This window comes from Symsagittifera roscoffensis, chromosome 2, assembly GCF_963678635.1.
Source record: "Symsagittifera roscoffensis chromosome 2, txSymRosc1.1, whole genome shotgun sequence".
Classification (NCBI taxonomy): domain Eukaryota; kingdom Metazoa; phylum Xenacoelomorpha; order Acoela; family Convolutidae; genus Symsagittifera; species Symsagittifera roscoffensis.
This window is the reverse complement of record NC_087063.1, coordinates 57,223,394-57,233,787: the sequence shown is the minus strand read 5'-3', so window position 1 is coordinate 57,233,787 and position 10,394 is coordinate 57,223,394. Positions and strand designations below refer to the sequence as shown.

Sequence of the window (10,394 nt, the reverse complement as noted above, 5' to 3'; positions counted from 1 at the left end):
CTTTTTCACCCTCAATCTTAGATAAAATTGGCGACGAAGGCGCTTTTAGAAAAACTTTAGGGTCCATCGGCAAAATTTGATAATTCAAAATAGTACAAATGAGGGAGCCCTTGAGGACCTCTTAGGAGTAATTGTTTGACTAAGATGATAACTAAAACTTTTTTCCTCAATTACGGATTTTCATTTGTAGTCACGTGCAATATGATTTTCGTAAACGGTACAGCGCCATCGATTTTTGAACATGTTTAAGTTTTGAAGTGAGAAGCTGAAAAGATATGGGAAACATCAAGCTGCCAAAATTTACACAATTAATCTTGAAATACACCTTACTTTTGAAAATACACTGTTATTATTAGCTTGTTTCAATCTTCATTCTCTTGCTGCTTTGGCTTTTCTTCAGGCTGACTTTTTTTCTGTTTTCTCGGAGTTTTGACAATCATTCCCCGACTGTACTTGTTGAAGTTTTCCTTGTGTTTGGACCTGTATGACTCAGCCAAGATGTCCCTTTTACTCTCCATGTCCAGTTTGTAACCCACATCTCGTGGACTGTTGAGCCACTGACCATACTTGATCACCAACTAAAAAAGCAGGTTGTTTTGATGGGGAGGGAGATGAGTAGGCAAGCTTAAAAAATCAGCAGATCCACAGCTATAAAAAAAAATAGTATCCTTTGCAGCGAATGCGCCTGACTCGTCTGTCAAACTGAGCTACTTTGTTGTTGAAGAGCAGCATTCTGGGCCCTGAGTAACCCAGCTGTTAAGAGACGAAAACAAATGCACTCTGCAAAAGAAATGATGCGCTAATAAAAACAAAGATAGCTGCTTGCTGCGCAATTAGCATACACAACGTTCAACCAGATAGATTTGCAAAAAAGCAAGAACTAACAAATCAAGACAGATAATTTCATGATTCACCTTTGGATTGACAGCTGGCATCTTTGTTTGCTTCTGAAGAGCCCGACGATAGGGATACAGCTGTGTCCTTTTTTGAGGGGTGTTGTTGTATGCCTGGGCCAAATAGTTGAACTGTTGCACGCTGGATCGCGAAAGGCCCTCGTGGTACCTTACCGACAGTGACAAGTCAGCCAACTTCAAAATTTGTGTTTAAGCACTGGCGACCAGCTATACAATGTGCATTAAGCAATTGTCGCTAGTCTAGACTGTTGTTCAGAATTTTGAAAGAAACAAAAATTTTAATGCTCCTTTGTTTTATCCTCAGATCAATTTTAGTGATGAAATTTATAGTTTTTGACCAAACTTATTATTACACAAATCTTCTAAAATCTCAAAAAAACTTAACAAAGCAAAACATTTATATATTAAAAAAATCAAACTCGGTCTCAGTTTGACAAATATTCGTAGCCATAGCACCTGCGCAACAAGTTCATCCTAGCCGATGATCTTGATTAGTTTAGTAACCTGCGAGTAAATTATGTGACTATGCCGCAAAGATTTTCGCACAGTTTTATTTGTCTTAAAGAATTCTCATAATTGTCAACTGTGTTCATCAAGGCGCTTTCAGTATTCTGTGTTCATCAAGGCGCTTTCGGCGGGGAACTGCAAGTAAAGTGTCGTTTTCTCAACTTATCTTTTTTTTTTAAATTCTAATTAGCTTTTTTGGTAATTGAATCCCAAAAAATTCAAAGAGTAATAAAAGTTTTCCCATTCACATTAAGTTTTTTGTTTTTAGTAGCAGACAGGGGCATATATAGGATTTTCTCGAGGAGGAGAGGGTGAATTTTCAGACGCTTACTAAGCTGATTTTCTGAAGTCTCCCAAATTGCTAAAAAGAACGTTTTGACCAATATTTTTGTGCCGCAGAACTTACGCGTTTTTGCGTATATTGCAACGCGTTTTTGCAAAAAAGTTGCGTTTTTAGGCCTTTTTTGCGAAACTTGCACCAAAAATTCGCGTTTTTTCAACGCGCGCTTTCCCTTCTGTTGTGAAGTCTTAAAATTTTATTATCTCATTTTATCTAACTGGTCGTTTTTGAACTTGTCTACTGCTAGCAACCTCCATCGGAGTGAGCAAGATTCAGTGTTATTATGTCTTACTTAGAAACAACACACTTATTTTGAACTCTATTCCATACTTCTTATTTTTAAGCCTAGTTTAGTTGGAGCGAAAGTATATGGCGCAGTCATCTGCAAGCAAAGCTGGCATGAGGGGAGACCCCTAGAGGAAGAACCTCAAAAATTGAATTAAAACGGCAGAAATGGATCGGATCGCAAAACACGCTGAAGAAATGAGACGATTCAACAAACTCGAAAAAGCCAGAATCAATTTAGAAACCGCGACGTTCATGTTCAACGGAATGCGAATGGAAAATTCAGACAAAGAAATCCGCTCTTTGCTCTACTTAGCACTTGAGGGGGGAGTAAAAGAAAATTTGGGCAAAATTTCTCAAAGGTCAAACTCCTCCGGATAAACTTAGAAAACCAAGCGTAGCATTTGAACGCCACAAGCTACTTAATAGACGCCAAAGAGAAAGAAAAAAATTGGAACAGTTCTTGGGCGCAATAATGATAACCCTGTAAATAACCACTGGAATTTTGATAAAAGGTAACCAAAACAAGCTGCAGATAGAGGAAAATCATGCAAAAATTGTGGAGGAAAACTTGCTAAGGACACCTTTTCGTTTTTCCGGCGAAAGAACCTATTTGTACATGAGGTAACTTCAAATGCCATTTCATAGAGAATTGAATATGTAGAAGAAAGAGACGGGTGAAGCTGCAGTAAGCAAACATATACATAAAAACGCTGCGGCGTAATTAATACATGGCCGAATCAAACTGCAGTAAATAGCTGCCGTAGGATCAAGCTGCAGAAAAAAAACGTGTACACAAAGAAAGCTGCGACGTAATTAATGTTTGTCGGAATCATGACAAAGCAATATTGACGACTTATTGGTATTGAATGTGACAACAAAAACTGTTAATGACTGAAACGAACTAAAAATTTACTGAACATTGGATTGGGAAAACAAAATTTGTTTTCAATTTAATATCCAAGTCAACTCAGCACGACCAGTGAACTTCCCAAAAACGTAATACATAAATTTAAATTGCGAGACCCCTTAAAATCAACTCAGTCGATCAATCTACAAAATATATTTACTGTGGCTTCACAGATTCAGATCCAACAGATGATTCACGAGAAAACTTATTTTTTTATCATTGCTTATCAATCCCGAATTAAAGTCGCGCAGAAACTTTTTCTCCACTTCAAGAGAAACACTGAAAGAAAGTTTTTCTTAAATTCCATCGGATCATTTAAGAATGACACAGAAAAAAAATTAAAAATTCTACCAATTTTTTTACGGGATTGTCAAAAAAAAAATTCTACTAAAATTACCCATTTTCAACTTTTTTGAAACCAAGACAATTAACAAATGACGGGTATCGTTACACAATATCCCAGCGGTAAACAAAGAACTCAATATAACAAATTCCGAAAAACATAAGAAAAAGATCGAAAAGTTCGACAAACATAGATTTATCAGCCAAATATTAATCACCTGCAAGAAAGATAAATCAGAAACGCTTGCGTTTGACTCAAAACAAAAACAAATCTCCAAAAATTAAAGCCAGATGCCAAACTTTCACAATTTAGTAGATAAAGTTGCATCACAGCTTTCCGAAAAATCTGCCGGAGAAGTTTCGTTCACAAACTTAGACCTCAAAAACGCTTACAGTCAAATTTGTTCAAACGACTTCACGAGTAAGCAATTTTAGTATTGTAGGAGAAAACATACCGGGTATCTACAATTTTTCATTTGGTTTTTATGGACTTGGCGATTTGCCAAATGAATTTTAAAGAGTGATGGAGTCAACCATGGCAAGAAAACTTTCACCAACTTTTATCTAGATGATATCTTAATTTCTTCGACGAATAAAAAGCGATTTTTGAAAAGATTTTCTCAACCCTCGACAAGAACAATTTCGCAGTCAAGTAACCGAATTGCAGTTGTTTTAAATAGAAAGTGAATGGCTCGGTTTCAGAAATTTATATTCCAGAGTAGTCCAGCTGGAGGATAAAACCATAGCAATGAAACACATCCCAATGCCTCGGAACTTGATGGAATAACGCTCATTTCTTGGTTCAACTCAACAATTTATAAACTCTTACCAAATATTGCAGTTCTTCGAAGCCCCTTAACACTGCTACTAAACAAGAAATCTTTATTCATTCCGTAGGATGATCATAAAATAGTTTTCGAGAAATTTATAATCGAAATCGTTAGTTTAACCAAAAACACCCATTTCGACGTGAAAATAAGTTTGAGAAAAAATTCGAACACCTAACACAATGGTCTGGGCTCGACGCTCGAACGATTCCATGGGAACAATTGGAGGTAGGTTTCTTTCGCTATCCAGTTCCTAAATCCTCACGAAACTAAAAATTCAACGAATCAACTTAAAATTCTAGGTGTTGTTTGGGCTGTTGAACACAACAAAAAATATCTTTACGGACGGAGTTCGATTTTATAACAAATCATAAAGATCTTTATCAGGTTTATCGAGAAACCATGGGAACAAAACTTTTCACAGCCGCTTAACAAAATGGGTTGACAGACTTTTATTTGTCATTTTTTTTATAAAACACCTAACAAGCAAAGATTTGGGTTTTTCAGATGTATTTTCAAAATTTCGATTTGGAAAACCACTTCCCTCGTCCCATTACGGCAAAAAACTTGTCGTGCCTACTATTTCCAAAAATATTTCATTCATAAATCTGTCGGTTTTCCAGGCAAGGGAGAAATGACATCCAAATTTTTATCTCTCTGTCGGAAATTTTGGAAAACTTTGATGATGTATAGCTTTGTAAAAAGATTATCCCAACTATTCTAATTTTAGATAGATCCAGATTGAAAATTTGCGATTTTGAACGTTTTTGATCTTAATTTTGTACTCCTAGATGTTCTCTGTTGGGTTTTTCCAAAACCAATTGATCGAAAATTACTACATCCAATTTCACCTTTTTAAATTTTTTATGTACATTCAAACTTATTAAAAAGTCCTATGGAATTTATTATTGTACAAAATATAAATGTAAACAATGAATTAGTAATTACTCACTCATCATCTGGTATCAAAGTGAAACTATATCCTGAGATCAATCTTCATCAGCAAAAAGCTACCGTTATTCTCTAAGATTGCCAGAAAGACTTTAATTAATTAGCTTCCTCATTGGTAAAATGATCACCTGGCTTATTAAAGAAGACAGCATCTTGAAACTATTGGTTGAAGCACTAAAAGAGGAGAGGGACATGCATAACACAAGTTTTAGCAGTTTTTTCATCATTTTAATAAAGACCTCCATACTGCAAAAGGATTACTTTACATGGACAACAGAGAACACCCGCCAAAGTTTGTCCTAGGAAGAGCCTGCACGAAGCCATGAAATTTTTCCATAATAACTACCAAAGTCAATTCGGAATAAAATTTCCTTTAGAATATGTTTGATGCCCACACATAAACAGGATGTTTTTTTCTGTGAAAGATTTGCTCGTATTGTAAAAGCAGGTAAAAACCTTAAGCCTTTGCTTTCGTAAAAAAAAAATATAATCATCTTCCCGACCGTAATTTTGTAAACCAGGAAATCGATTTAGTTTTTACTGGTCTATGAAATATATATCGTGGGACTCATGTAAACATATCTTCTTATTTATAGATAGATTCTCAAACTTTCCCTCTGCAAAAATTAGTTCAATTACTTCCGCCAAAACAGTGATTGATTTTCTTACCGATTATATTCATCCACACGAAACCCTTATTTCAGTTCGGGTTGACCACGATTCATGTTTTACTGGGACCGAATTCGAATCATTTTGTGATTCGAATGCAATAAAAATTAAATTTTGTACAGTAGCAGACCACAGTTCCAACGGATTAGTAGAAAGATATGTACATATCGTAACAAGGTAACAAAGTATAATGTAATGAACGCTGTAACAGAAATACCTAAGCCTTCACTGATCGACTCCGTTTCTTAAATCATCTTGAACTTAATGAGCACAAAACAGTCTGAAAAAATTGTAAACCAGTCGAAAAACACTTCAGCAGAACACCAAACACCCCCTGCAAGACTTAGATCAGTCACAATCATAAACACTTTCTATACAACAGAAAATCAATAATGCCAAAAAACAACAAGGCACTCAAATGGGCTGCAGACGACAGTGTAGAGGATTGATACCTACACACTCCTTAAACAACGAAATTCGAAACCCAGAAGAGAAAGAATACGACTCCGAGCCTAGTCCTTCATCAATGCAGAAATTCCCTGCAAAATATACAACGAGACTAGATCTTTCAAACCCACTAAAGAGAGGTAATTTTTTTCAAAAAAATTCAAGTCGAAAGTACAGGAACTCTTTTACCGACAATTGGGCGAGAAAATTATCCCTTCTTCTAATACAACAGTGAAACTAGCAAAAGGAAAACCCCTGAGAGAATCTCATATTGCTATATGAAACAATTTTTAAAAATGTGCTCAAGAACAAAACAAGACGTGGCCAACAAAACAAGACGTTCATATAACCTCACAAAGACTAAATTAACCTCATTAAAATCTCATAAATCCAGAAAACCCTCATAGATGAAGAGGAGATTTCAACGGAAGGAGCCAAACGAAATCACTTCTCTCCAGGTTATTTGGCTGAAGACGTATCGTTTTTCTGACTTTTTGACATGTCGGACTGTAAGGATTGGGAGTGGACCGTAGGTGGTTTTCCTTGTGGGGACGTAGGCGGGAAAATGCTCATTGGTGACCTTAACAATCGTATGTCACACATTAACAACGAGCACATTTCCATGGATAATCAAACTAAATCAGAATATGTAGATTTAGATTGGAAATCACAGGGACGATCAACGGATTTCCCCATATGCATAATACCAGCTCCCATCAAGAAACGCACTGGACTCAGATACCTTGAACAGACTGAACTCCTTCGTCTTTCGACTTCTACGATACTCCGGTCGATCATTTTTTTTTAGAAGAGTCAAAGTCACTAGAACATAACCACCGAATTTCTACTAGACCAAGACGAAATGCTGGGTCACCAAAACTTTATGGTGGAAGGTTATATATGGATGTTGTAGGTGATCAACGATTGGGGAGTGCGGAGAATCCATTTACAATCAATTAGGGCACAGCCAGCGACAAAATTACCGAGAATGAGGGGGGCTGTTGAAAATTTTTGGTCGAACAACTGTTTTTCAGCAATTCCGACAGAAATGATACCCATATTTTCAGCAATTTCGACAGAAATGATCCCCTAATCGAGAAATTTTAACGAGTAAGAAGGACAAGAACTACTTACCTCTTCACCACCATCCGTGATAGAAAACTTTGATGATTCTGACATCGATTCGAAACCCAATAGACAATGTGAGAAGTATCTGAAAGACATTGGTCTTGACTCAAAAACTAAAACTCTCTTAAGCTTTTCTTCCTTCATCTGAATCTGTCATTTTTCTTTTTTATTTTGGGCGCTATCCATTCTAGTTTTGTGTACTATTAGTTCCTCAACCACCAAAACTTTCAATTCACCTCAAGTCATTAACCATCGGTGCAGTCATTAAATTTTTCGAGATTCGTAATGTCTTTAAAAACAATTAGTCGCAATATCATTTAAAGCTCTAACTGTGTCCAAGCCAAATCCTCTCCTCGACAAAATTGGGCGTTCATGATGTTAATCTCATAGTGTCGGTTTTTTAATTAGGCACTGATTACCTCATTCTCAGATTTAACGAGTTGTTCTGTCGAGAAAACCTAACAGTAACTTCAATTAGTTAATCACATAAGTTTTAATTCAATTTTTGTTGTACCAAAATACCCTTCGCTAACCGCTATCTAGTGTACTAGTTACTTGTGATTTCCTAATTCTTTTTCACTTTCGTCCAAAGGTCGAAATGCATCACTCCCTTTGAATGGGTTATTTTTTGGAAAACTTTTGACATTAGGGGAAGTGTTGTGATGTCTTATGATTTCATTATCTCATTTTATCTAACTTGTCTGATAATACTTTTCTGCAGCTAGCGGCATCCATCGCAGTGAGCATGCTTCAGTGTTGTCATTTCTTTTTCAGAAATAACGCATATTTTAATTGAACTCTATTTTTAATTCTTGTTTATTTTGCGCCTAGTTTAGTGAAAGCAAAAGTAACTTTTGTTATGGTGAAACGATCTATGAACGAATTTGACATGAGGGCAGATTCCTAGGGGAAGAACCTCAATATGAAACGACAACTGCAAAAACTGATCGAAAAGCAAGAAACGCTGAAGAAAGGAGAAGATTTAACGAATTCGAAAGCGCCAGAATCAAATCAGAAGCCAAGACAATCAACGGGATTCGAATGGAAGAAGCTGACAAGAAGATTCGCTCTATGCTCTACTTAGCACTCGGAAGTGAGGATAAAAAAATCGGACAAAAATTCTCAAGAGTCAAAATCTTCTGGAAGTTTTGGGATCTCTCAAGCCAAGTTTTTTTTAGAAAACCAAAGGTAACATGCGAACGCCACAAGCTACTTAATAGGCGCTAAAGAGACAGAGAAAGTTTCTGGGGCGCACTAGCGGAGATTTCTAAAGTAGAGATGATGTATCCAGAAGAAGAGTGGATCGCGACATTTTATCAAAAACACGAGGAACTATGATATCCAAAGAGAATTACTAACTGAAACCTTACCATCTCAAGAAGCTCTAAATTTGGCCCGAATAGACCAGAAGGGGCTGAAAGCGAGTGCACTTAGATAAAAGTATGCAATAAAGAGGTCAGAATAGCTAAAATATTTCTAAGACAGCAGTATGTTACAGTAAGAAAATCACTCTCTCACTCATCTTTCCGTGGAAATTGGTCTGAAAAACAAAAAAGTTCTGGCCAGTTTTTGTTGACTTTGACTCCGGTTTTGACTTTTTGGAAAGAAAAAATAGCCATATTTCCTTCGCGTCATTATGTGACCGATTCGGAACAACCATGTCAATTAGCGAAAACTTACGATTGCTAAAAATTATTTGATCACTAAGAATGTCTTTTTATTTAGGATTGCTAAAAATTGCTTATCAATAAGAATGTCTTATCTTTTAAGATTGCTAAAGTTTGATTAAAAAAGTTATCACCATCTATGGACATGTTTTGTCTTTTCATCATGTCAGTTGCTGTTGCACTACAAAGATTGCCTTCAAATTTTGTTTTCGTTGGAGCGATTGATTTGATAGTGCTCTGAAATAGCTTCGAATTTTTATCCGTATGTTGGCTGAACTGCGAGATGGTCTCTTGTGTGAAAGTGAATGAATACCTTTCAGGTTCCTCTCGGATGATGTCAGGCGTAGAAATAGGCCTGTAGTGGATGTCAGAGGCAATGACTTGGTTCGAAAAATAAGAAAAATCACTTTCACTCATTTTTCACCAAAAAAATTACTAGCAATCTTGAGAATTTTGAGTTTTTTTAGAGAATAGCGCAAAAAACATTAAGCGCAAAAAACAGCAAAACAGAAGAAACAAGCGATAAAATCTTTCTGAAATGATGTAATTTTTTGGATATAAGCTCAATTTGAAGTAAGCTGAATTTAATTAATAAATTTGACAAAACTTCTCTAACTGTGAACAATGCTGCTTCGAGAGTAATTCAATTTAAACAGCGCCTAATTTAATATGTTTTCTAGCTCAAAATCAATGGTTGGTAAGACAGTGATTTTGTATGTTATAAATGTGTAAAAACAAACAGACCAGAGTTTAAAAGCCACATGTTATATTATCAAAGTAAGTCGTAATGAGTGCACGGCCAGTTGCTCAAATCCAGATTTTTATTATCGTGCGATGGTGTTTTTTTTCCAAATTAGGTAATTTTAATATTTTTTTAAATTTCACGCTTGTCCCTATAGCTGATAAATATTTTTTTTGGTGGAAATTTTTATTGTTATTTAATTTAAGTATCATTCCGAATGCCATTCATTTCTTATCGACTAATCTCTTGAAAACCAGGTGCATATAATGGAAAATTGTCAAGCCCATTTAAATAGCAGTACGCTACAATCATCATTACTAAACAACCAGAAAACTCCCGAAACTACAATTGGAGAAAGCATTCGAGATTAAAAAAGAAACACAATTTTTTTTTTTAATATTTTGGTATGTTATTTTCGTGAGCTGAAGATTAATGTATAAATTTTCGCTTTATCTTCGGATAGGATCTATTGAGATATGCAGACAAAAACATGCGCCATGAAAGTAACCACTACGTTCATACTTAAGTTGCTTTTGGCGGGTGATATAAACAGTGAAAAGTCTGACTTGAACACTGATGAAAGCTAGTTACACTCATACAACATTATTAAATACAGGACCAAGTTTCAGTAAGAGATCCACAATTAAATTGATACTTTTCATTGG

At 35.7% G+C, this 10,394-nt stretch overlaps 1 protein-coding gene across 1 annotated transcript; it reads right to left on the bottom strand.

Moving 5' to 3' along the window:
* Positions 1 to 274: 274 nt before the first annotated feature.
* LOC134839285 (uncharacterized) lies at positions 275 to 9,800 on the bottom strand. The gene is made up of 3 exons (XM_063854785.1): positions 9,301 to 9,800; positions 915 to 1,062; positions 275 to 578 (listed from the first exon to the last, which is right to left on the bottom strand). The coding sequence occupies exons 1-3, from the start codon at positions 9,402 to 9,404 to the stop codon at positions 363 to 365; spliced, it is 468 nt and encodes a 155-aa protein (XP_063710855.1). The 5' UTR covers positions 9,405 to 9,800; the 3' UTR covers positions 275 to 362.
* Between the last annotated feature and the right edge of the window lie 594 nt (positions 9,801 to 10,394).